Genomic DNA, 22961 nt, shown 5'->3' with positions numbered 1-22961 from the left:
TGCCTGCCTACCTACCTACCTACCTACCTACCTACCTACCTACCTACCTACCTACCTATTTTGTATCTATCAACAAAAAGGAACAGCTCATGATCTAAAACATACCACATCCATGTTTTATCTACCTAACTACCTAGCTACCTACTTTCCTACCTACTTTGTATCTGCTAGCTTTGTATCTGCTAGCTTGCTAGCTAGCTAGCTTGGTTATCTACCCACAAAAAGGAACAGCTCATGATCCAAAGCATACCACGTCAATATTTTATCTGCCTAGCTAGCTACCTACCTTCCTACCTACTTTGTGTCTTTGTAGCTAGCGAGCTAGCGACTTATCTGCCTTTTTACAGTACCTACCTACCATGTACTGTATATGTCTATGAAGAACAGCTAATTATACAAAGCATGCTATATCAGGTGCTTGCTAGTTGCTACCTTGGAGGTCAATAATTAACTTTATACCTATGTACCTTGTATGTTCAGGCAGAAACAACAATGGACTTCCATTGGACCCCTATTTCTGACAGTGTAACTCATACAAGTTCACGGGGGTCCTGAAGCTCATAAGTTACATAAGCAAAACAAAAAAAGAAATGTCACCATCGACCTCCCCCCATCCTAAATAGCCTCACATTTGTAGCCCTTTAAACAAACGCAAGGAAAATTATATAATCTTGCTGCGTCATTCACATAACGCAAATGGTGGACTGGAAGTAGATTTTATCTATCTACATTCGGTGATTGTGATGCGCTTGGAGTGCATGCACGCAAACAGGGAGCAGGCTGGAGTCGTTGAGCATGGCGGAGGAAAGGGGGGGGTGTCGCCCCGGAGCTGACTTGTGACGCGCCTCTCTACCTCTGCTAGACTAGAGATGTCAGAGCAACTTCCCTCATGTCTGTGTCATCGGCGCAAGTCACACTTATACACCGCCACATGCCCAGATGAGCAAACACACGCACACACACAAATATTTACGCACAGGGACACGCTGATGCATCTCATGCATGTGTGAGAGCGCACAGACACACGATATATAAAATAATTGCTACATGTTCTATTTTCAATAACGTGCACCAGTGATTTCTGAATTGTGTACATGTACAAACATGGAAACAAGACATGGATGACGGTTAAAGTTTACACAACTTCTTTAACATGAATTGTCATGTGAATCTAACAACTCAAGTCGACATAAAAGTTTATGACATCCATACAAAACACTTCCTCTGAGTCACAAGTGACAATCATGTTGTGGCTAACCAATCGGTTGGCTTGTGTCATTCGCGACGTCCATCCTCAGTGAAGAGGACCTCAAATGTAAATCAAAGTCATGTATTTACAAAAATTTGGTTGTTACCAGGGAGCAAGCATACTGTATTGTCAAGCTACAAGGAACGAAAGCATAACACATGAGTTATGAGTGGTTTTGAAAAGACGAAACAGGTCGATATTACGGATGACAGGCAAACAGGGTGTTGGAAAGCAAAGCTGCTTCCGACTGTGCTGAGATGAACAGGGGGCACCGTGAGGTGAACGGTGGAAAAGGAACGGAGAGAATGAAGTGAATTGCCAAAAATGTGTGGAGAAGAATTCAGTTGAATTCTGTATGACTGGGAGCCAACAGAGTTGCTGCAAAATGGGATTGATATTGCGGTACTGAGGTGTTTTGTAATAAGACTTGCTACAGACCAATTGGAGTGACGTGATTTGTATGCAAGACCGAAAACAAGAGTTGCAGTAGTAAATGCGAGAAGTGATGAGGCTTGTGGACAAGAATAGTGGCAGTGTGGTGGGTGAGGGAGAGCAATCAGGTATATGAGGCAATTTATAAAGAAATTGTGTGTGAATTGCGTATGAATGCTGTTATACTGAACGAAAAAATATGGAATCGTGTGGAATGATATTTAATGTGATGTAATGATGTTGAATGAAAATGTAAAGTTATGAAATATGGAATGATTTTGAGTGATCCTGAATGATGTGGAATGATGTTGTTGAAAAATATACAACACGTTGATGGAAAGTGTGGAATGGTTATTAGAATACATGCAATGATATTAAAACTAATGATGTTAAAAGAAATGAAATGAGGTGGAATGTTAGTGAATGGCATTTGTGACAAATTTGCAGTATGATGGACAATATGGCAATGTATTGAATAATATGGAATTATGTGGAATGATTTAGGTGAGAAATGTGCAATATGTTGGTGAAAAGTGTGGCATCATAATGATAATGAAAGATGTCGAATCATGTGGAATGACAAGTAATTTTGAATAATATAAAATGAGTGGAATAATGTAGCGTTATATTGTTAGAAATATTTAGATTTTTTTTCATTTATTTAATACATGTGGGAAAGTGGGAATGTCGAAAATCGCTCCCAAGGTGAATGGAATGAACTGTGAACATATTGAATTTTGAAAGGGAATGATGTGAATCTGTTATGTTGAATGTGTCATTGGAAATGTAAACGTGTAAATTGTGGAAATAATTGATAAGCAGTGAACAATTCCAGCATATTTTCACCCAAACAATGAAGTTTGGGTCATTCAAGGGTAACGCGGTACATGGAGAGCCCTGGTATAAACACATTATAACGTATTCTGACTCAAGTGAAACATATATTGCCATCTGCAGTGTATTTGCTTTAAGACAGTCACCTGAAATCTCAGTTACTCAGGCATCAAGCGCTGCAGCCGTGCTTGCTCCGTCCATGCGCATCAGCGTGAGCCCAGTCGGAACGTATCAGCGTTGTCCAAACCAACTAGGTCATGTCGGGGGGATGTCTTGGAGGCAAACATTTATTTGTATGTCGGCCACGATGGAAGACGTGGTGTGAAGCGTGATGTCAAAAGATCACGCAGCCATGCAGGTCCTCCGGCTACTTGACTCAGCTTTCCCTGCAGGAGGTCATTTTTGCTTTCACACTTCTGCAAATCTATCAAGCCAATTTTCCACCAAGCAGGGATGTTTATTAGGATCTGTTGTGGCAATATTTTTCTTTTCTTTAAATAACTACAAACAAAGTTTAGCTCCTTGTGTGCTGTATTTAACACGAGCCACTTCCTGATTGCAATCATACAATTGTTTGGTTGGAACAGAATGTACGAGAACTACCTATTATTATTACCTGATCGTTCAACCATGTGAAGGGCTACTGTCTGGAGATTGGTTGAAAGAAAACGGTCACTCGTGGGAAGTGTGGACCAAGTTACTGTCATGACTGGGTCACGCCAGGGTTAAGTTTGGGTCATGACCGTGAGGTCAAGTGTCTGTTTTGAACTGATGTAATCAGCATTTAGTTTCAACTGGTCTTAAGCTATGTGATGTCATGAGCTATGTGATGTCAAGAATCTTTAATCTCTTTTTCTGGTCAACAACCAATCAGATAATTCCATGTCTATTTAAGCCAAACCGAGAAGTGTGTGTTTGTCGGATTATTACCTCTGTTCCTCGGTGCATCTCCACAGCCCATGGGGGATTGGCGTCTCGTGATTCCCGATGCATTCTTGTTGTTTCTGGTCAAGTCAAGTTAGTTCCACGCCTTTTGATGTTATAACGTGTTAAAACTCTTGTTTGTGTCTGCGTTTTGGGATCCAACCTCAGATGCAACAGTTACACTCAACATTGTGAACAAGATTAAGAAATACATCACTTAAGACTTTTGCAAGACTTTTTCTATGTCCACAACCGTTTTAAATATCGTTCAGAATTCTGTCTAAATCTGTGTTAGCGAGCACCTCGCCTTTGCCGAAATAATCCACATCAATATTCTGATTAGAAATATTATTATTGCACAATGCACAGGTGTGCCTTAGGTTGTCCACAATAAAAACCTATTCGAAAATGTTCGTGTTTTTCTGATGAAGGTCTGTAGGTGGTGTCAAGAAAGTCATGCTTATCGTAAATATCTGTAATGAATCTAGGCCATAAAAAGAAAGCAATCAAATGCAAAACAGAAATCTTATAAATTAATTGAATACAATTAATAGGAAGATTTGATTTCATAAGTTGCCATGCAAAGATTTGCAAAAGGTCAAAGCTTTTTTCTGTCTGACTGTCAACTTGCATCGGGTCCTCAGTCCAGCACACCCTATTAAGTAGACCAATAACACAACACAACCATTATAATCTATAGGTCTTTATTTATTTTTTTGCAGATAACATATATTGCAATCATGCTTTTTCATAGAACACATCTAAAGACATTTATTTCATATATATATTTTTTTTACATATAATATTTTACATCAGGCCCAAGAAACAGCTAAAAATATACAAAACAATATTCTCTGACTAGACATTTCTATGACATTATTATTTTCATCTGCAATATTATGCTATTCTGTTATGATCATTTGTACAGCGAAGAGAGAGATGTGCTTTAGTTTTTCCGAGATGATAATATTATTGTGGAAAACAGCAAATCATATACTTCCTTTTTCTTTTCCGTTTTTTCCACGTTGACTCGACAGAAGAAAAGAGAACAAAAAAAAAAGTCAAGTTGTACGGACATTCACAGATACATGTATTACACAGTCCAGTCGACAACATTATTCAAGAGAGAAAACTGCAGTATGGTAACTTTGTACAAAAAAAAAAAAAAATGCACCGAATCCTTCGTCGTCCTTTTCATTTACGTACTTGGAAAGAAAATACATAAATAAAAGAGACCCAACGGGACGGATTCAACCTGATTCCTGTCGCATGTAGCTGCCACAGAAGCAAATCTTATTATTATCATCATCATCATCCTCATTTTATTTATTTATTTATTTTTAAAAACTCTTTCTTTACAGTAATACGATAAGACAAGATACTTTATTCATATTGCCGTGCAAACTTGATATGTAATAATAGGTTTTCCTTTAGCCTACGAAAAGGAGTGCGCCAGGATTTAGACCGATCCCAACCACTGTGGGAGTCACCTCGCTCGCTCGTTTATCATTGTGAGAAAATGATGTGCACGAAGAAAGCACACACACATACACACGCACACACACGACATTTGGATCCGTTTTCCAAAGATCACAGGTCAAACATTTCATAGAGAAGGTAACATTTTGATTACCGTATATTTCCTCAAATAGACCTCAAATGCCCACTTGAGATAAATAAACGTCTTCCTCAAATAGATGTCTACTGTTCATACGTGGACATTAAAGCATTTGCTAAACCTATTTGAACTCTGTTGCTAACCAAATCAGCAGTACCTAGTGAAGCATGTAAACAGTCTTTTAGAAGCCAAGATAAAACTAAATATTAACTTCCCCGAATAATCTGGCCATTCCTCTAATTGACGCCACATCTACATCAGACAAATAAACGCCTATTTCAATATATATCTCCTTTTTCCCATTGGGAAAAAAAGGGTAATTACTGTAATTCATTCAGTTCATTGACACTGTTCTTTCACAAAGCTCCATTTGAACTCTGTTGCTAACCAAAACAGCAGCACCTTCCAAAACAAACAAACAATCTCATGCTAAGTTGCGACAATGTCTTTAGCGACAACTAACATTCTAGCAGACTGCGACAGTTGGTCACTCCACAATGTTGTGCACGTCCATGCCTGTCATACGGAGACGCCATTTTTCACTCTGACTTGTTTATGTTCTTTTATGTGGAGACAATGTATTGAACTCTGGCTTTTGGTCATCCTATAATGATGTCAATATTTTATGTGTCGTGTTGGTGTTATCGCTAGCATAATAGTCTTTTTTTATATTGATATAAACTAAATTTTTATCAATCATAGTTTAATATTATTGGAAAAAATATATTTGTACAAATAAAGGCCTCTCTGCTAATAAACACTTCTCCCTCATCTGCGGCCATTAAATTGAGGAACTTGGGTATACATCTTTTTTTTTTAAATAATATATATTTATATAACAAAAACTGCTTCAGTGTATCATATCCGGGAGCATTTGGTCACGTCCACTTTTGTTCCTGAGGAAAGGGTTACTAAATATAGTGAGTGTATGTCATTGAAACCCATCATCAACCCGTCACAACCTCGCTGCCACTTTAGCTTATTGTTGGAGTACACGTTCACAGTTTAAACTGGATGCTTGTAGGATTGTACACGATGGGATGTCGCCCTGATTGACAAGTCTGCTAGAGGTGATCACTTTACCATATGCTGTTATTAACTTTGCGCCTGTAAAATTCAAACCGGCGTGTGCTTGTGTTTGGTCCTTCTCTGTCTGGAATATACAAAACTACCTCAAAGTTATTCTACAAAAAAAAAAAAAAAAAAAAAAAAAGGATTCCAACAACACACTGTACATAGTTATTGTTCTTCAGAAAAACAAGACAAAACTGTCAACAGTGATGACAGTCTTTTGCTACATATCCTACTGAAGTATATATATCTTTTATTAGTAGTAGTATATATTTTTTTGCTGTTGTCATAGGTTTTAAACTCTTCAAACTGTACTTGTGCTTTTCAAAGGTGTAAGCCCCCAAGATGTGGCTGGTAAACAACTGAAATGAGTAAAATAGATTTGGCCCCATTCGCATTCCACTTCCATAGATTTCATTTCAATTCTCATCTAAAACTTTGCATCTATTTTATGTATTTACTTAATGTACAAGCAAAAGTGCATTGAAACAGATATTTGTCTTTGTACTGTACAGTAATTGTTGTCTACACTATCGAATCAATGCAGGCCTCCCAATTTAAACAATGTCTTTTAATATAGTTTTACTTGCTAACTCATTTTTATCTCGCTAAAATGTCTTTTTGCATAATGAACTTTATAATTACACAACACATTGGCTGGGTAGTTTCCTCTGTATGATACAACAATAAAATAAAAAAAGAGATTTCATCATCATAATAATAATAATAATAATAAATGTGGTCAGGTTGGTCTCACGTGTCCCCAGGAGGTAGGTGAATGAAAGCAGACGTGGACGTCTGGTGGTCGTTCCCAACCTTGATTCCGCTTCTCGTGGGGCGTGTTCGGAGCCCGACGGAGAACCACTGAGACAAGAGAGACGCTCACCAAGTTCTAGATGTACGCCTCCTCGGTGGCCGGGTTCTGGTTCTGGCTTTCCGTCTGCTGCTCCGGGCCGTTTTCCTGAGCCTTCACCAGCACCACCGGCTTGATCATCATCCTCAGACGCTGCCACGGAAGCACGACGACAAAACGGAAGAAAACAGATTTACTCGAATCCGTCTTTCATCCATCTGAACGCTGAGTTCTACTTTTTTGTCCATCCGTCCTCCATCTCTTATGCAAAATATCCTTTCATCCATCCACTGCCCTTTGAATCATATAAGCATCCATCCATCCATTTTTTTTTTCATATCTATTCAACCACCTTGGATCCTTAATATATACAAGAAATCTTCATTATTTTGCTAATACGGACCATTTTTTATTCTTCTCCAATCTATCTCTCCTTCCATCTTTCAACATGATCCATCCATCCTTGAAGCATACATTCAGCCATCTATCCCGATAACATCTATCCATTGTGCCATATTGCTACCATCCATCCATCCATCCATCCATCCTTATTTGTCCATTAAAATATATCCATCATTCATTATTCCATCATTCATCCATCCACCCATCCATCCATTCATCCATCCATTCTTCCATCCATCCTTCAGTCCACATTTATCCATTAAAATCCATCCATCCATCCTTATTTGTCCATTAAAATCTATCCATCATTCATTGCTCCATCATCCATCCTTCCATCCATCCATCCATCCATCCATCCATCCATCCATCCATCCATCCATCCATCCATCCATCCATCCATCCATCCATCCATCATACATACATCCATATTTGTCCATTAAAATCCATCCATCCATCCATCCATCCATCCATCCATCCATCCATCCATCCATCCATCATCCATACATCCATATTTGTCCATTAAAATCCATCCATCCATCCATCCATCCATCCATCCATCCATCCATCCATCATACATACATCCATATTTGTCCATTAAAATCCATCCATCCATCCATCCATCCATGCATCCATCCATCCATCCATCCATCCTTATTTGTCCATTAAAATCTATTCATCATTCATTGCTCCATCCATCCATCCATCCATCCATCCATCCATCCATCCATCCATCCATCCATCCATCCATCCATCCATCCATCCATCTATCCATCCACCCATCCATCCATCCAATCATTCATAATTCCATCTATTCATCCATGCATCTGTCGATCTGTGCAACCAACCAACCTTTCTTCCATCGAGAAACTACGAAGCACTAAGCAACAGTATCCTACTCTACAGGAAGTCACATGGGTTAATGAGAGAACATTTTCTACTAACCATTGTTACTGTCTTAAATTCCACATACTGAGACATGATGTGGTACAAACCACCAACTCCTTCAAATGCCAAATCATCCTCATCCTCATCCTCCTCATCAACGCAATTAAAGTGCAGTCGCATGATTAGCAGCTCCACGGCACCGTCCACATTTTGGTGAGCAGCACTTGTGAGCTGTAATGTGCCATCTGATTGCTACAATTAAGACAATCAGCTGCCACTGCGCCTCCTGACACCTGCACGTCGCTGCCGACAGCCTCTGTAATTAGCGCCCATTTCCTGCCACGCTGGTGCCTGTCAAGCTGCGCTGGAGGATCATATAGATTTGTGCTCACCAGAACTTGCACATCCTAATGTAAATGATGCATCCAAAAAGAGGTACTAACCGCAGTTCACTTATTCCTCTGCATACAATCTGCAGTCATCTCAAGTAGTTCAACAGAACTCATTACGATCTCCATTTTACAAATCCTTCTATCTTATGCTCGACTTCTCGTGGCACTTATCCCATCTTCGCGCCGCATGCCCACATGTTTGCTTATTACAGTAGTGTTGTGTCGCGCTGCTCTGTTAATACACTAAATCGCATTATGCAAAGCTGCGGCACTTCAATGTGGAATGTGAAGAGTCTACACTCTGTAGCTAGGGCGATATTTTTTACATTCTCAAACTGTATGTGGGGGAGGGGAAAAGCTAGGTCAGTCAGAGTTTGCATTGTAATACACTTAAAACGCTAAGTATAGAATTACAGCGCATCCGGAAAGTCTTCACGGTGCTTCACTTTTTGCACATTTTATTTTTTTGCTCGATTACAAAATGGATTGAATTCTTTCACAATGTTAATATGCGTTGTTGTTTTTTTTTGTCGCTGTGGTTTTGTCTTCACAGCTTTTGCGCAATACATTGTTGCTAACGTTTGACATCGACAGTGTGTGTGTTGAGTGTTACACCTGTCCCTGACCCGTCTGCTTAGCACAATATGACGTAATATCGTAATGTTGACTTTACTGTTAATAAATTCTGACTAAATGTATTTTTATGTATTTAGCCAGACGCTTCAAACTGTATTTGCTTCCACTGTCAACAAAGGTAACAGTTGATAGAATCCTTCAATGATTTATTCCACCAGTGTTTGTTTCTAAAGACTAAATCAGGTATGAGTTTGGTCTTTTTTTTTTCCTCAATAATATAAAACTTTGATCATCAAAAAAAATGTTCAAATATTGGCTTTAATAAAGCCAAGCGTCTTCACCCTGTGCTTTTCAAAGAAAAGCTTGAATACTATTTGCCGCAAGCATTCGGAATGTTTCGCTTTTAATTTCATGGCTCACACTGCAATTATTAGATAAGTGACATTTCTCCCCCAACAGCCCCCCCCCCATCCCATTTGTGAGAAACACGCGCAAACGAGACAAAAGCCAGACAGACGGAGCGTTACCTCTTTGTATGTGCCTTTGAGTGTGAGGAACATGTAGCCCATGTAGCCAGGGATGAGGACCATGGAGGAGAGGGCCATTAACCACCCGACACCCTGGCCCCAGCCTGGGAACACGTAGTCGCCCATGGTGAGGGGCACCATCTGCACTGCACTGAACAGGAACACACCCTGGAAACGAGACACCAGAGCACAAATGTCATCATCTGCATAGTAAATGCACACGGAAAAAAAATCATGGAAATATTCATCTAGATGTTTCTGCGAGTACAAGTCAGTTCAGAATTTCTTGAGGATAAGCTCATCTAGTTTTCTCTTTTATGGCGAGTCAGCAAACAAAAACTAAAATAGCTCGCGATTTATTGTCGTCCATTAAGATATGTAGTTCAAATTTGGTAGCTCTTAGACACATTCAGGTTTGTCTCTAAAGGACAAATAACACAAAAATGTCCACTTCTAACTAAAATTGAGGTGTTTGGTTTTGTGTGTGTGTGTGTGTGGGGGTGTGGGTGTGTGTGTGTGTGTGTGTGTGTGTGTGTGTGTGTGTGTTAAACTAAATGAATTAAGTAAAATTGACTTCTGAAAAATTTCCCCCAAAATCCATTGGGGGTTTCGCTTCCTGACTCTGATGAGTAAGGACACAACTTATCAGCTGACTTTTAATTAGTAGTTTGCTTAACTTTTTTGCGTCCTAGTATAGATAGTATGGGGGCGGGAATTCATAAGCTTTAGCTTCTTCCCGTAGCCCTTTTTCTTTTCGGATATTGTCCGAAAGGAAAATTGAACAAATAAACCAAACCAAACCAAACGAAGAACCAAAACTTGGTGAGCATTTTTACAGTAATATGGGAACGTCTTCAAAATGGCTTTCACCCTTAGCTAGTTCTGTTTTCAACCTCTAAATTGTATAATGGTACTCTTCTCTGGCAGAACCAAATCTGGAACTGAGCGCAGGCATTCAAGGCTCTATTGTTCGGAAAATCTACAAAACACACCTGTCAATTACATATTGACATACTTTTGCTCTCATGAGCAAAAAGTTATTTGGAAAAAGAAAGCAATGAAGCTACAAATAAAAGTAGAGAAGCCATGGGTAACATTTACTTGGCATTATGTGCTAGCTAGCTCGCTAGCTCGCTATAGATAGATAGATAGATAGATAGATAGATAGATAGATAGATAGATAGATAGATAGATAGATAGATAGATAGATAGATAGATAGATAGATAGATAGATAGATAGATAGATAGATAGATAGATAGATAGATAGTTTGAAGTTGCAGGCGCAGGGCTAGCCTGCTAGCTCTTAGCGCTCCTCCCTGATTTTGACACATCACAATCTTTGTCACTTTTATAAATGTTACTTAAAATGAATGGAAAAAGTCCTCCAGTGAATACGCTACAAAGCAGTCAACATACACTCCCCTCCAATCACTTTTGAAACGGTGTGCCACGTTAATTACGTACCACACATACAGTAGATAGCTATCTCTTGTGTTGTACTTACAGCCACAATGAGCGGCGTGAAAACAACCCAGCAGGCCTTCCACCACATACAGGGCCGGTGTCCGATCATTTCCTCAATGTTGTCGTAGAACTTATTCACGCCTGCAAAACAACATTAAAGCATTGTGAATCCTTAGCGCCATCTCGGAAACTCCCCTGAATAAAAACTTCCCCTTATTAAAAGCGTGCCTCACCGTAGAACCACGAAATGGAGACGCACTCGAAGAAGACGAGGAAAAGCAGACACATCCCGCTGGCTGAGTAGTAGTCAAAGAGCTTAAACACATACAGGCCACCCTGTAGAATGAGACACAAAAGGACGTTGATGAGGGGCAGGGATAGAATAGTAACATAAATGAAGGCAATTAGGGTATGCGGGCAAGTAGCAGGCCAGTCAAGTGGAACAACATCGAGAGAGCGATGTGTCATTGGTGAGGACACGGCATCTCTGCAACGATGCCGATGTCCTTAGAAGGTCCATCTCAACTGGACTAGAATGCTCATCAATTCCTTGGCTCAGTACCAGTCTTCCTTTCCAATTTGAAGTTAGCATAAACACTACCCCTCATTTTGGCCAGCATCAAACGATTAACTCTTTGCTTGGTGCTGTGCTTTTTCCTTTGGCATTTTACTATGCTTTTCTAGAAAGAACAACTGTTTTTATGTGAAATGACGAGGCAGAAGTCTTGACAGTGGTTTTAGTTTGAAAGGTTATTTCTGGTTTTGTTACCATTCCGATTAGCATGATAGCATAGTGTATATTGTGTTTTATTTTGTTTGTTTTGTTTTTTAGTAAAGGACTTTGTGTCCATTTTGTATCACTCTAGATGAGCTGGAGATTTTGGGTGAGAGAAACAAAGGACTTCGGTTTATATATTGTTGGAGTGCTGCATTTCAGTCTGTGCCGTGCACAATGAAGATGTCGCTACCGGTGGGCCACTGTTAGCTTACCACTGTTAGCTACCTGCTATTGCTAATGCTAAAGAATTAGGTGTTTGATTTTTACATTTAAATTTATATTCAGGATAAATAATTCCGCTTAAAGGAAATTATTTTACTGTTTTTTTTTTATTGTATTAATAATAGATTAATTAATTTCTATTTATAATTGATAACATTCTTTATTCCGGCCCACCGAGCATTCACTATTACGATCATTAATTAACAAGAGTCCTCTAATTTCTGCTGCTTTAATTAGCTGTTTTTTGTTTGTCTTATTTTATTTACCTCGTTAAATAAATCAAATATTAAAACATTTTTGCACACATTACATTGTATTTTTCCATTATTTGACTAATTACAAGTAAAACAATTAAGATAATAATGAATAATTTTCTTATTAGAATAGAATTGATGTTTTTTTAAATTATTTATTTATTTATTTATTTATTTATTAGTATTTTATTTATTTATTTTATTTTATTTTACCTGACCACTACTTTACACATTGTGTGAAATTAGTAAACGCAAATCCGACTGGATTGCCGTGTTGACTGACCTGGGTGATGTTGGACAGTCCAATTACGTAAGATACAAGGCAGACAATGGCGATGAAAATCTCCCGCCGCTTCCGCAAAATGTGAGGGAACTCGTCTACCAGTGCGGTGATGAAGCCTTCCACGGTGCAAAACTAGAGAGGAGTAGCACAGTCAAGTGTTTTTCATGTCATCCCTTTTGTTATGGCCACTTGAGGTTTTGTCAGTACCTGGCTGTCGATTCCCAACATCAGCAGCATGGAGAAGAAGAGGATGGCCCACAGAGGGGAGACTGGCAGCTGGGTGACGGCTTCAGGATAAGCCAAAAATGCCAGGCCAGGTCCTTAAAACGTGTATTGAGAAAAAAGGCACTGAGCCCATCCATCCAGTCATTTACTATTCCCGCTGAGCTGTTTGGGTCACGGATGACCTGGAGCCGAACCAATCTGACTTGTGGCGAAAGGCCTGACTGGTCGCGAGTCAATCACAGGGCTGCACTGAGAACATCCATCAATTCCTCCTTTTTGTTGAGCACTTGTAGTCATTCGGGTTACGGTTGAGCCGAAGTCTAATCCAGCTGACTTTGGGTGAGAGCGGGGGAACACGTCGGACTGACTAGAGTCAACAGTTAAAAACACCGAACCTTAGTACTCTGATCCAGACGTGCTAACCACTATTCCACCATGAGTACTTACATGTTGAATTTTAGCTCAAGATGATTTGTTTAACCCTGACTGAGAAGGTCAACAAGTACGAGGTTGTTTTAGCTTAAGTCCTGTGACTGTAAGGCAAGATAACTTGAACAAAAAGAAGACGTGAAAAAGAAGAAGCTAAAAATAAGTCCAAAGCGTCCTTGGGGGTGCTGAATGTCGAACTAAACTTGAAGATTTACAAAGGATGGGAAGATTTGTAAAATCACTGAGCAATTTTCTTTTTTTTCCTAATTAACCCAGAAATCAAAACCCAGTCACAATTTCCCCCTTTCTGACTCAAAGAATAACACATCTAGCGAATTCAAGAGCTAATTATTTGCACGGCTCCGAGTGTCTGTTGCCTTTGCTGATTGTCGCCATCGAGCTACAACATTGATTGCAATTACCTGAGGCTGCCACATCAGCAATGGGTCTCTTTGTCACGTTGGCCATGAATCCCACAATGGAGAAGATGACAAAGCCGGCGAACATGCTGGTGAAGGAGTTGATGCAGCAGACAATGACAGAATCTCTGTCGGGAGGGAGACAAAGCACAAGGCGGCCATTGTCACGCTGATATCAATTCCTTATCATCCCGTCACACATTGGTGAGAGGGATGGCGGCGGGTGGAATTGGGTGGGGAGCCATTTTGCATCCAGCGCGAAAGAAACGGCTGCTTATTTTTGACCCGCTCCTTTGAAATGACAGTCAGTTAAAATCTGACTTGTGTTGTTGAAAAGAGGTTGAATGAAGCAGTTTGAAAGCAGCACAGCAAAATTACTGAAATTGTTGTAAATACGGGAGACCAAAATCCATTGTTAGGGGTAGTCGGCATCCAGTTCTGTTTATCAAGGTATTGGTGGTCGAAATTCCATAATTCCATTTATGGCTCATGATACAGTTTCTGCATGTCGACATTGGTTATCAATAATGAGAGGTGGGCATTCAGTCATTTCTGTCACTGATAGGGATGTAACGATAAGGGAAATATCGTGATATCGTGATATTAAAACTGCCACAATATCGCCGTCGTCATGTTCACAATATTTAAAAGGAACACATCTGTTCAAAAAGTCAGGTTATTTCCATTTGTGCAATTCTAGCACCCTCTAGTGGCTAGTTTATTAGTGCAATTTCGTTTTCATTAGGGATGTTTTGGCCTTCTATGTTTAAAATCTATGCTAATTGTCAGATCAAGGGGAACCTAATTTGCTTGTGAAGCAATCAATGTGTGCTCAATATTGTTATTAGAGATTGTACGTGGTTTATATGCATTGCTGTTATGTACAAAAGCACAATATTGTGCTTTTTTTAGTATGAGCTTTTTTTTTTTTTTTTTACAATATCTTTTTTAAATATCGCCAAACCTCCCCCCCACAATATCATGATAATTATCGTATCGTGACCTTCATATCGTAATAATATCGTATCGTGATGTTGCTAACGAATGAGAAGAAACTGACAGACTAAACACTGACAGAAGGTTTTCATCCGTCAGTGTAATCGTCAATAACGGAGCTCTTACTTGTAGTTTTGTTGCCGATTGGCGAATGACCAACTAAAGAGATACAAACCTCTGTTTGTGGGTCCTAAAATAGTGGTGACGAAGTGATTACGCATGCGTGGTTAAAATAAAATGAAGGATAGATGATTACGGTTTGGCTCGGCTTTAAAAAAATGACAGACTGACGATAAAAGAAGGGTGCAGAGGGCCTTGCCGAATGACAAATGAACGGACATTGTGTAAATTGCCCACTTCTAGAGTGTCAACAACCTTTGAAGACAAACATTCTGTTTTAAGCAAATGATTCACAGCAAAAATTGATTTTTATCGCAGATTCTATTAAAATCCTACCTCGTATCATGATATGACTATCGGCAAAATAACGTGATAATATTGTATCACATGTTACATGACTCTAGTTGCAAATTAGCATTGAAAGGTTTTAGACAAGTACCCACCAAAAGTTCACCCCAGGAATGAAATTGAGTTGAATATTAGATCTCAATATTGGGTCAAACAAAATCAACAAATGACTGTATAACAAACGTACCTGTATACGTTGTTGTTGAAGGGGTTGTAGCTACCCAGTGCAATCAGAGAGCCCAATCCCAGCCCGTAGGAAAAGAAGATCTGAGTGGCAGCATCCAGCCAGACCTGACTCGCAGCAAAGAAGAAGAAAAAAAATACTTTTACATACAGTACGTCAAGTTATCTTATGGCTACATAGATTTGTTTGATGGAACGTGTCTATGGAATTCTGCTAGATGTCGTCTGACTTCTTTTCTGCAACATTTTCCAGATTTAGTGGGTCGCTCGTACCTCAGACTGCTTCAGTTTTTCAAAGTCAGGCGTGATGTAGAAGAGGATTCCATCCATAGCTCCAGGCAGACTGATGCCGCGACAAAACAGGATGAACAGCATGAAGTAAGGGTACGTGGCGGAGAAGTACACGACCTGAAAAGGACACAGAGTCGTTGTTAGATCATTTTGGTTATTTATCCTGCAAGTAGACAAAATACATAACAAAGTCGTTCTTCTGCGGCAGTGGATTTTTGTATGACCTATTCAGCCACCTACCACAAGGCAATGATCGCCACACCCCCTTTAAACCGATCCTTGCAATCCATGTCAACTCTTTAAAGATCCTTCCATTGTTAAATACAAGCAGAGTTGATCATTAAAACGAAAAAGAATGCAAACGGCATCGAAATCTGTCAAGGTTCTTCACCAAAGTGAGGAGAAAAAACATTACCGGTAATTGGTTCTTATTTGTCTGTTTGTTTGTTATCCATCTTACAAGGCACTTCCTGGTTCAAGAAGACGTTAAGTGGGGCATAAGTAAACAGCCCCACCGTGAGTCTAAATGGCAAAAAGGGAAGAAAATTCCTTGAAGAAAACTAAAAAATTGTGATCGTTTAGAAGGCTTCTTCCTGCTTCATGGAGTATAATGCAAGAAATTACAAATGAACTAAGGTGGTTTCAAACATTTTTGATTTGGCGATGGGAGCAAATCTTGGCTCAAATGGCAAAAAAAATAAAAAATAAAAAAATAAAAATTGTAAATCAGAAAAAAATGTCTGTTAGTTTCTGGCCGAGTTCTACGGTTCTCACAAAATGACATACGAAAAGACGAAAACGTAGCAGAATCTGCGACGGGAGTAAACAGTTCCAACATGACTTAAATGATCAAAATGGAAAAATATAAGTCGGGCATGGAAGAATTGTGATGCCTTTTCGATTAATCCGTCTGTTGTTTTATTTGAAGGCTACTTTCTGATTCATGGATGATAATGCTAATGGATAGAAAGGGACTAAACAGTTCCACTACTCGTCAAAAAGGAAAAGGAAATCGTTTGACAAAATGTTGTTATTCATGCTATATTTTAGTTACTTCTGGGCAAGCTCCTGAATGACGGAAGATGTTCAAAATGGACTGGTAGGACCAAATCATTTTTTATTTTGGGGTAAAATTTGATGACCCTAATCAGTGGAAAGGAAAACTAAAGTCCAGGGAGAAAAGGGAGAAATCCTGTCTAACTTCTGGTTCAAGTAGAAGGACTAAAACAGATGGACAGGACTCTATCATTTGCACTCTTCGTGACTCTTTCTGCGCGTTTCTCTAGAGTTGCATCAAAATGAAATGGCTCCACGAAATTTTATTGCGCTTTTTGTACTCTGGAGGGGAGCTAATAAAATCAATGTTCTGTGTATGGCTGAGCACATTTAGCTTTAGCGCGATTATGCGCTTTAAAGGGTTTTTGTTATGACACTATGCCACAACAGTTAAACCAACACAGTCTCAAGTTGGACAATTAAAGGGTAAAGTGAACGTTGCGTAATCTCCTTCCTACCCGAAACCCCCCCCACCCCCACCCTCACCCAAATCGCTCCCTGGCCCCTCCGGCATGGTAATCCAGCGTGTCGCGGTGACAGCTCGGCGACCTTGAGCGATGAATGGCGCGTCTTGTTTGCGGTGAAACGACGCAAGCTAAATGTTTTCCTTTGTGCCGCGTCCACGGCCACTGACTCACTTTGCCGGTCCAGCTGACCCCCTTCCAGATGCAGAAATAGACCAGCACCCAGGCGATGGCCAGGGTGATGGCCAGCGGGATCCTGACCTCTCCGGGCTTCTCCAGGCCGTCGGTCAGCTGGTGCATGTTGCGTCTGCAGGGTGAAGGAAGCTTGTTTATTTACTGTATGCAAGAGGTGGTAAAAGGACTTAAATTTGGAGTACAGATGTTTGTATTAAAAAAACAAAAAAAACAAAAAAACAAGGAAAGGAGATGTACGGACTGAACTGCTGTAATAATAGTTTTGGATTTTTCATTACAGTTAGTTTTTTTTATTTCAGCCCCCCAATTCAGCGAGTTAATTAGATTTAACTTTTAGAGTGGGTTTGTCAGTTTTGAAACCTTTTTAATGCTTTATTCTAGGTTATTTTTTTTTTATTAGTTTTGGTATTACTTTTTTTAAGTTTTTTTTTTTTTTTGTATATCATCTGCTATCTCATATGTGAAAAACACTTATGTCCATTTTTGTAATTTTTTACATTCATTTTATTTTATTTTTTTACGTTTTTGGGATGAAAGTGAATGCAGACATCTCAAAAACGTAAAAACGTTAAAAAAAAAAAATGGGAAAAAAATGGACAAAAAAATAGTAAAAAAGTGTGAAAAAGTTTTTCATAGCGCAGCGACAATATTATATCAGTATTGTCGCACATATTTCCATTTCCCATGTCACTATAAGTTTTATTTCCTGTTCCATGGCAATTTTTGCTATTGGTCATGAATGGCAAACTTCTACAAAAAAAAATAAAAAATCTAAACAAGTTGTGACACAAATGCCCAATGAGTTGAAGTCTCATCAGTATTGACGTCATGGATGAACTCCAAATATTGTTTGACTTTTAGGCATATACTTCTACTGTATATACTGCATTGTTGGTTGAACAAATTTGACCACTTTTGGCATTTGACTTTGGTCGATGTACATGTAACTGATATTTAGAGAATGATATCAACCATTTTTATAAAGATCGCCAAGATCACTCCCATGCTGCAGTAAGTTCCATTTCCTGTTCTATGGTTATCATCACAATTTTCCCATTTGGTCATAATAGCACCCTTAAAAAAACAAAAAAAAACAATTGTGGAATGATCACTGAGCATACATTTTGCACTTATTTGACATTTGATGTAAAAAATGTCGGTTAAACTTTGAAATCTGGGATGTTTGACTTTGGAGGCTCCTCTCATCGAATATTTCAGATGGACTTGAGCATTATACGGGTTCTCTCCCGTCCAACTTACTCCCAGAACTCCACCACGGCGCTGGTGAGGTTCCTGGTGTCGGCGATGCTGTAGTTGGTGTAGCAACGATCTGTGTTCCAGGAATTGCCACAAGTCTGCCATGGCAGTTCCTGGAGAGAGAGAGAAAAAAAAATCTTTTGACTTGGAACTGCACTTTCCCACCTCCGGGTCCAATTTTGTGTGCCAAGTCCATGATAGTCTTTAGGGGGTGGGGGTTGGTGGGGGGGACATTGCGATTTCATGCTTCCCTCTAAAAACGGGATGACTCATCGCCAGAATGCATTTATCAATAGCTTGTGTAAAGCGCTAATTATGTGGGAAAGGAAGTAATAAATGTCATAGTCTGTTAAAGGCTTTACAACCTTTTTTTTTTTTCTCTTTCTCTCTCATGTAGTCTTTAGGTACCCCTAAATAACGTCAGGATTTTACATTGTCGATAAATTAGAAAGATACTCACAGTTGTGAAGGAGTTGTACAGATAGTAAAGAGCCCAGGAAATGATGACAATATAATAAATATTAAGCCAGAAGGAGAGAACAGCAGCGGCCAGACCGACACCTGAAACAACACACAGCTTTGAATGAAATATGAGGCATTTTTTATAAGACATCTCCATTATTTCTGTTCATGATTTTAGGTCTTTTTTTTTTTTTTTTTTTTTTAATTACCTTTCTTGACACTGAGCACGAATAACAAAATCAACCTTTATGTTGTTAAACACTTCACGCTAACATTTTAAATGTTTGAATTTTTTTACCTTTGAACATGGGAGCCAGCTTCCACACTCCGAGCCCCCCAATTGAAGTGTACTGACCCAAAGCCGTCTCCAGCAAGAAGAGGGGCATGCCAGCAAATATCAAGGTCAAAAAGTAGGGAATCAAGAAGGCTCCTGAATGAGAGGTACAATTAAAAAAAAAAAAAAAAAGGGAGGGTTCAGTAAAGGCAACTATAAATAATACTCAACATATTCCAGATGTAAAAAAGAAAATAAAAAATGGTGAATTGAGCACCGGACGCCTGTGCGCAATTACGCACGACTATACACATTTGGATTTAAGAGACATGGAATCCCGGTATTGGTTTCCTTTGGAAGCAAAAACAAACTCCTGATTTACCTCCGCCATTCTTTCCACACAAATAAGGAAATCTCCACACATTCCCGAGTCCGATTGCGTATCCCACACACGAGAGCAAGAAGTCAAATTTCCCGCCCCACGTCTCTCGCTCCGGTATGTCCTTTTTGCTCTTCTGCACCTTCACCACCAGCGTTTTGGGTTTGTCGTTGGCCGTGCTGGTCGGCGCCTCGCTCACGGTCTCCGTGAGGACGTGGCCGTCCGACGCTTTGGTCCCGTTGGTGGCCATGCTCGCGTCGAGGACGAAGGAACGAGGAAGAGGAGGAGGAGGAGGAGGAAGAGGAAGGGTACCACTTCAGCAGCACCGGTTCGGGTCAGGCGGCGGCTCCGTCCCACCGGTTCGCTGCCGGAGGAAGGCGTAAAATGTTTGTTAAAACGTACCACTGTTATATTGCACTTCCCGCGTGCGATTTGCATGTATGAAAAGAAGAAAACAAGGCCAATTAATCCGATCAATTTCTCACGGTGTGGCAATTTGAGCGCTTGCGTGCAGAGAAATGTGCAAAGCAATTTGGGAGCCAGACGCCTTTTGTGTGGCAATAAATCTCGACATTTACGCGCGGACAACAAACATAAATCAGATCCGTGAATCGAGAAGAACGATGTGAAATTAACGATTTTTGTGCAACGCAGCTTTTATTTGCGTTTTTTTCCCCCGTCCCGCTGTGCAATAAACGGACGAACGGATGAGTGCGCGCAATTACGCACGAGATTTCAATCGTTTCCTCTTTGAAGGACACACATTGACATCGAATGTTTTAACATTTCCATAATTGACATGATAATTATTTTCTACATAAATAAATACATAAAAATATATAGATGTATTGCTGTTTTAAAGAAAATTTGCGTGGCTAAGTAATTGGGGGGGGGGAAAACAGTGACACATACTTACAGTTGAATATTTCGTCTTCTTGTTGGAAATAAATCCCCAAAAGTTATTCCTTGCACTTTTTCTGTGCGCCTTGACTGCAAATTTTCGCATCCGATCCGCTTGCTGGCGAGTAAATGATCCGGAGGGTGGCGGATGGATGGAAGAAGAAGAAGAAGAAGAAGAAGAAGGAGGGATAGATAGATAGATGGAAGAACGGCGGAAGGGGGTGTGCGCTGCTGTCCTTAAAGGAGTGGTGCTGAAAGAGAGGCAGCCGGCAGACGAGAAGGCGCGAGGGGAAGGAGCCGTCTGACTTGGAGCGAGCAGGGGCGTAGCGACGCGCAGCGCGGCCTCATCCACATAGTTGGTCGAGCCCCCTCCTCCTCCACTCACACTCACTCACTCACACACGCGCGCGCACACAACAGCGGCTAGTCCAACATGTCCAGCGTGGATGGATGGCAGCGGCTTCGGGAGAGGAGCATCTTCTTGTCCCAACGTTTTATATCCTTTCTCACCTCCTCTTTTTTTTTTCCCCCCCTCCAACTTCTCTCTCTCCCCCTCTCTCTTTCTCACTCCCAGACTCACCCGAAGGACAATTGGTGCCTTTTATTCCATCCAACTTGATTATTCCTGTATTTGTTCCAAAGTGTTGAAAGTGAACCCTGAACACCTCGAAAAACTGCATTTAAAAAAATAATAATAAAATAAATATAGGAATAAAATGGCAAATAAAACTATTGCTCTCACTTTGCACTAAAATAAAATATTTTTTTAGGAATTACTTTATAGCCATTATTTAAAATAAATATTTTTTTAATTAAAGATGTTATTGCAAACAGGACAAGAAAAAAAGTGTCGACATTAAAAGTTTTTTTTTTTTTTTTTAATATCATTTTATTTACAGTGTGTTTCAGTAGAAAACAAGATTAAGAACGACTTGATTAATGAACCATTTTTAGCTTTTATCCCTGATGGGCTCACATGGGCAACATCTTTTTGTTAAAAAAACAAAAAAAAAAAAAGTGCTCGCTAAAATGACACGAATATATTTGAATAACTCAAATCTTTTTTTTTTCAAGAAAATAAAAAAACTAAAAAAAATATATATAAGAAAGAAAGAAATAACTCAAATCTGACATAATAATCATTGAATAAAAAATAACCAATTAAAATCTGGCACTGCTTTTGAATTGTGATTGCACAGAGTTATTGCAAAAAAAAAAAAAAAAAAAGCATTGAACGAAAATGATGGAACAATTATTCTCATTAGCATCACAGGTGTAACTTGTAATCAGTCAGTCAACCTATTTAAAGGGTGACAAGTGATCATTGTACTATTTGGTGACTGTGTGTATACCACACAAAACATAGACCAGAGGAAGCAAAGGGGGGGTAAATGTGCTAAATTTGTATTAGTTATTTAGCTCGCAGTACCCTGGTACAAAAGGAAGACATAAACAACAGAACCACTTAATTCATTTTATTCTGGGATGGTTTCATTGTGACCCAAACAGAAAAAATAGAAAAATAATACATTTAAACATGAATAATTTCTGTTTGTATAGCAGCCAACTTCCTGGTTCAAGACAAACAAAAAAACATGGTGAGGAAAGGTGAATACGTGAAAATGATTCACCTGAGCAAATAAATAAACATATGAGCCTGGTCCACATTTACATGTATGCACAGGCTTGTCTCACATTTTTTCCGAGCATCATGTGACTTGCATGTGACGAGTGAAAGTGACACGGGGGGCCCCAGCTGTCAGCCTGTGCCGTTGCCTTTTACCACTCTATTACTACCACCTCCTTCTGTAATTACAAGCTCCAGTGCACACAGGCTCGCCGTCAGGTGGGAGCGACCAGCCCCACCGGCTCTCTACCCCATTCGCACCCACAACCGCCCTTCCTCCAGTTGGCCCCTCTGCCTGGGGCCAACTGGAGGCGCTTTTGCAGGAGCGAGGCGCTCCAATCAGAATGTCGGGACTTTTTTTTTTTTTTTATGTTTGGTTGTATCACGAGACGGTTCGCTCACCCCTCATTGGCTTGCCATCTGGGCGTCACTGCAGCAGTTGGATGCAGACTGTAGCTTAGCATGTGTATTATAATTGTATGTATTTCATTATTACTCAGCCATACGGACGAAAGGTCAAACAGTCATTTGGTAATTGTTAATTTTGGGGTTTTTCTTTAACAATTTTTTT

General features: G+C 39.7%; 1 protein-coding gene across 1 annotated transcript; it reads right to left on the bottom strand.

Moving 5' to 3' along the window:
* Positions 1-4126: 4126 nt before the first annotated feature.
* On the bottom strand, positions 4127-21248 carry slc6a1b (solute carrier family 6 member 1b). The gene is made up of 15 exons (XM_077530164.1): positions 20780-21248; positions 19867-20227; positions 19509-19640; positions 19209-19309; positions 18752-18861; positions 17471-17603; positions 15759-15893; positions 15490-15593; positions 13842-13966; positions 12973-13085; positions 12766-12897; positions 11462-11564; positions 11269-11369; positions 9764-9931; positions 4127-7134 (listed from the first exon to the last, which is right to left on the bottom strand). The coding sequence occupies exons 2-15, from the start codon at positions 20111-20113 to the stop codon at positions 7021-7023; spliced, it is 1818 nt and encodes a 605-aa protein (XP_077386290.1). The 5' UTR covers positions 20114-20227; positions 20780-21248; the 3' UTR covers positions 4127-7020.
* Between the last annotated feature and the right edge of the window lie 1713 nt (positions 21249-22961).

Source organism: Festucalex cinctus, chromosome 8 (genome assembly GCF_051991245.1).
Source record: "Festucalex cinctus isolate MCC-2025b chromosome 8, RoL_Fcin_1.0, whole genome shotgun sequence".
Lineage (NCBI taxonomy): Eukaryota > Metazoa > Chordata > Actinopteri > Syngnathiformes > Syngnathidae > Festucalex > Festucalex cinctus.
Note: the sequence above shows the minus strand (reverse complement) of the source record. Positions and strands in the feature narration are given on the sequence as shown.